The sequence below is a fragment of the Corvus brachyrhynchos genome, unplaced genomic scaffold (genome assembly GCF_000691975.1).
Source record: "Corvus brachyrhynchos isolate BGI_N302 unplaced genomic scaffold, ASM69197v1 scaffold1103, whole genome shotgun sequence".
NCBI lineage: Eukaryota > Metazoa > Chordata > Aves > Passeriformes > Corvidae > Corvus > Corvus brachyrhynchos.
The window spans coordinates 178,454-183,128 of NW_008236980.1; the positions used below are offsets into that span (position 1 = coordinate 178,454).

Genomic DNA, 4,675 nt, shown 5'->3' on the forward strand with positions numbered 1-4,675 from the left:
CGTTCCCGATCGTTCCCAAATCTGGGTGGCTGCCACCTGCAGCTGTGATTAAAGGGTTTCCCTGTGGGCTGTGACACGTGGCTGGTCATGGAATGTTTGGGATTTAAGGGTTTAGCTGTGTCCTGGTTGGAAAGATGAGGAATTCCAGCTGGAAGAGGCACTTCCAGGGAATTACACAGTGAGGGGATGCCGGGAGCCGAACCCATGGGATCACCCAGGCTGGGAAGCTGCGTGGGGACTCGCTGTTCCCGTGCCGCTTGTCCCATCCCAGGAATATCTGGGATTCACAGGAGGAAATGATGAAGGAAGGGGGGTGTTGGAGGAGCAGATTTTAGGGAGTTCATGGATGTGGGAAAGCAAGTGTGAAGGCAGATGTTGGAAAATTAGAAACTGCCATGGAAAGCCTGCGGAGGGAAGTTGGCAAGAGGAAAAGTCATGGAAACTGGAAGCGAAGCACCCGGAGGAAGGAATCACCATGGAGAAAAGAATTCTTATGAGCTCCTGGAGGGATGAAGAAAAGCTTCTTCTGGATATTGGGTGAGAATATCCCATGGAATTTCCTGGGAAGAGCAAGCGGCCAGAGGATTCTCAAAGCTGGAATGATGATCCAGGCCAGTGTCGCTCCCTTTGGGATGTGTGCCAGGAGGAAACCCAGAGTGAGTCCACGGTGGGATCAAAGCAGTGGGGAGGTGCTGTGGTGTCCCTGCAGCACTCCAGGGATGCCAGTGTAATTCCAAATCCCACAATCCCACGTGGTGATTCCCACTAACAGTGCCCGGCCTCGTCCCTGCGCACCTCCGCTCACCATGCATGGATCGGGAGCAGGAGAATCCCTAAAATCTCCCAAGCTGAAGCAGAACTGAGGGATTCCAAGGGATTCCTCCTCTTGCCCCTCCTTCCTATTTTTGCTCTTGACTTTCTGAAACTTCCAGGCGGGAATCTTCCAGCCTTGGGCTGTGTCCAAAGGCTCCTGGTGGAGGTGGGAGCGTGGGAGTCAGATTAACCAAACACTGGAGCTTTTTTTGGGAATGAACACAAAACTACAGCTCCCTCTTCAAATCCTTCTTTTATCAGCTCCGTGGAAAGAGCTGGATACAAAAGTTCAGGGAGAGGGAAAAGGGTTGGATTTTGTGGATTTCCCCATTTCCACGATCCTTGGAAAGCTGTGTGCTGAGCATCCTTCCCTGTCCAGCTCCCAGCGGGATGTTTGCAATTCCCTGACCCTCAGTCTCCAATAGAAATCATTGTCCAAACTGCCTGGAATCCAAAATTTGGGAGCAGAACCTCTGGTTTTTATGGTACAGCAGCTCCCGGGGCATGGATCCTCACCAAGTGACTTTGTGGGATGAAACACGGCACAATCCGGGCGAGGAACTGGGATCCATAAAGAACACAGCACCTGCTGGACACTCCAAATTAAATATAGCCCTGGACAGAGTGGGAATTGGGAGGCAGATCTAGGACACGCTGGAATTCCCAGCTCTGGAGCTTCCTGAGCTTCCTCTGCCGAGGGGAGGGACCCAACATGTGGGAGCTCCTACCTTAAAAAGGGTTTTTTCCCAAAAATGAGCGAGTTTGGGGTGCTGGGCATGGTTTGAGGCGGGTGTGCAACTCCCACGTTGGATTTTTGGGAAGCATGTGTTGCCAAGGAGCGAGAGGCTCATCCCTGGAGGGCATTTGGTTTTCCACTGCTGAATTCCTGCCCTCCAAATTGGGAATTTCTTCCTGGTGGCAACAGGGTCTTGTCCTGTTGTGGGGGATCCAAGTGGGCTGATCCTTGGGATGTGCTGGAGCTCAGTTGGGATTCAGATGGGATACTGAGAAGAATTTCTTCCCTCTGAGGATGGTGAGGCCCTGGAATGGATTTCCCAGGGAAGCTGTGGCTGCCCCATCCCTGGAAGTGCTCCAGGCCAGCTTGGACGGGGCTTGGAGCAACCTGGGCTAGTGGAAGGTGTCCCATGGCAGGGGGGTGGGATGGGATGATCCTTAAGGTCCTTATTCCAAACCATTCCACGATTCTGTGAAATCGGAGCCCATCACCCTGGTTTTTGGGATTGCCCAGCCGAGGGGTGGCCGTAATTCCCAGCTGTGCACAGACCCATTTGGGCCTTAAACCTTTGGACTCGACTTGGAAATTCGACTTGGGAATTGGGACATCAGGTTTGGAAACAGCAAAGGAGCCTTCCCGAGCTCTTCCCAAGCCGGGATCTCACGGCGTTTTCCCGGCAGGACCCGGAGTTCAGTAATGCTGACCAGATGGATCTGTACGACGACGTGTTAGCAGCCAGCTCCCAGCCCCAGGAAAAGCGTTCCAGCAGCTCGGAAGCGCCTCCAGAGATCCGTCAGGAGCCGTCTCCCAAGCCCAACAGCAAACCCCCGGCCATCCTGTACACCTACAGCGGGCTCCGGAACAAGAGGGCCGCCGTCTACGTCGGCAGCTTCTCCTGGGTGAGTTCATCTTCCCGGGAAATTTGGGATTCCTGGCGAACCTCGGAGGGGCTGCTGGGCTCTCTAGGGGACTGGCAGGGATTTTGAGGGGGCGGCTGCTCCTCAATCCGTGTTGTCCCGGTGTCCTGAGCTGGATTGTGAGCTGGGCTCAGCTTTGTGATCCTCAGGGAAGAGAGATTTGTATCCCTGAGGAGCTTCTGGGCTGGGGTATCCGCCGGTGCCCCTTCGGAGCCGGCACTTTGGGGTGTGCTCCCGCGTTGCCTTCTGCTCACAGATGCAGGGACAGTTTTGGGAAGGCTCTGTCTTGTCCGGAGAACGTGGCTCTGTTATCCGTTCCCAAGGATGATTTTAAGCTCTCTGGGGGTGACATTCCTCAGGTGGGTGGGGGACACTGGGGACACACAGATGGACACCAGCCTGTTCCCTGTGCCCTCAGTGGACGACTGACCAGCAGCTGATCCAGACCATCCGCTCCGTCGGAGTCTACGACGTGGTGGAGCTGAAGTTCGCGGAGAACCGCGCCAATGGCCAATCCAAGGGGTGAGAGCCCATGGGATTTGGGCTGGGAATGGCGGGAGCCAGGCTCTCACCGCATCATCCGTTGTTTTGTGGAGGGTGAGGGAGCAGCCGGCGCTTTTCCTGCCTGGCACAGGGGATTCATGGAGAGTCCCAAAGAGCATGGAAAAGCGAGGAGGGAGCGTGGAACGGCGGGATGGGATCAGGAGGAGGGTCCTGGGGGGTCTCTGCAGTGGGATCAGGGCTGAATCCCCCTCTCTCCTGCACAGGTACGCGGAGGTGGTGGTTGCCTCCGAGAACTCGGTCCATAAACTCCTGGAGCTGCTTCCCGGGAAGATCCTGAACGGAGACAAGGTGGAGGTGAGGCTGGCGACCCGGCAGAACCTGTCGCAGTTCGAGGCTCAGGCTCGCAAACGTGAGTGCGGCGCCGGCGTGACGCGGGCGGGGGGTTCCACCTCACACACGTCCCAAATCCCCCCCGGATCAGCTGCCAGGCCCAGCCCAGCGAGCCCTCGGGATGGGGGGAGACCCTGCCAGGAGCGTCTGGGGGTTGTTTTTCCCGTTCCTGAGCCGGATTAGCTCCTGACCCGAGTCTTTATGATCCCCTTTTAGGTGCTCCCACACTGCGAAGATCCCTCGTAGCCTCCTCCTCCTCCTCTCCAAACTGAATGGGCTTAAGCTCTTCAGGCTCTCAGCATAGCTAAGACCCTCCATATCTATTAGTAGCTCCTCTCTGGATCTGCTCCAGAATTTTTCCATCCCTGCGGAGGTAAGGTGCCCAACACTGGAGGAATATTCCAGCTGGGGCCTGGCCGTGGGCGTCCCTCAATGGCGATAGGTGGTCCTGGCCTCACTCCGCAGTGATGCGACGGGATCCGCAGGGATTGTCCTGGCAGGAGCGTGTCCGAGGAGGTCTTGGCCAGCTCTGGTCGTTGTAGCTCCCTTGGCATGTTTTGTGCAAGGAAACCCCCCCCGCCCCTTCCCAGCAGAGTTGCTTCGCTCCCTTCCTTTGGCTCCGGTGCCCGAGGGGATCGGCTGCTTGGTGCTTAGGCTGTGTCCCGACCTGCCCTGGAGTTTTGGTGGAGCAGGGAGTGTTCTCTGGGCCGAGTTCCGGCTGCCCCCAGGGCACAGCGGAGTTCCCGTGCAGCCTTTGGCACCGCTGGGAGCTGTGGCTCCTGTCACACCCCTTCTGTCTCATCCTCGAAGCCTCTTTGGATAGAGCAAGGCTTCTTGTCCCTCTTGCAGTGCTGAGTTTTCCTTCCTCCGGCAGCAGCTCCGTTGCTGTCAGCACTTGGGTTCTGTCCCCTCATGTTCCTCCACGCTTGGGCCTTCCCAAATCCATGTGTGGATCTCAGGCTCTCCGGGTCTTTGGATGCCTTTGGGGATCTCTCACCATTCCTTGCGGCTTTTGGCTCCTGTCCCTGTGACCTGCCTGTCCCCAGGGCGCCGTGCGGGGTCCTGCTGGAGAGCTGGGCCCCTCTTGGAAAAACACATGGAAGCGGAGGCTACGTGTGACCGGCTGGATCTCTCTCTGGGCACCTCCAGCCCTCCGGGGGTGGGAGGAAGAGGAGGAGCAGGAGGTCTCGGAGACCTGGACGCCCTCCAGCTGCACCTCACAGCTCTTTCCCCGTGCCACTTCCAGGTGTGCCGCCACGGGCCCACTCCCGGGACTCTGTGGACGCGGTGGTCGGGCGGGGGACGCCGCAGGCGC

The 4,675-nt window shown here is 57.6% G+C and overlaps 2 protein-coding genes across 2 annotated transcripts in view; both read left to right on the forward strand.

The window, feature by feature from the left end:
* The first annotated feature begins 1,957 nt into the window (after window positions 1-1,957).
* The window catches only part of CPSF7 (cleavage and polyadenylation specific factor 7), a 4,830-nt gene continuing 2,112 nt past the window's right edge, over window positions 1,958-4,675 (forward strand). The window contains exons 1-4 of the mRNA XM_017728617.1: window positions 1,958-2,448; window positions 2,885-2,988; window positions 3,234-3,379; window positions 4,607-4,671. Coding sequence (XP_017584106.1) covers window positions 2,257-2,448; window positions 2,885-2,988; window positions 3,234-3,379; window positions 4,607-4,671 — 507 coding nt within the window. The 5' untranslated portion in view covers window positions 1,958-2,256. The remainder of the gene's footprint in view (window positions 2,449-2,884; window positions 2,989-3,233; window positions 3,380-4,606; window positions 4,672-4,675) is intronic.
* LOC103611822 (cytochrome b ascorbate-dependent protein 3) overlaps window positions 3,143-4,675 on the forward strand; it is a 10,476-nt gene continuing 8,943 nt past the window's right edge. Inside the window, exon 1 of the mRNA XM_017728637.1 lies at window positions 3,143-3,147. The gene's annotated coding sequence lies outside the window, so the exon portion shown is untranslated. The remainder of the gene's footprint in view (window positions 3,148-4,675) is intronic.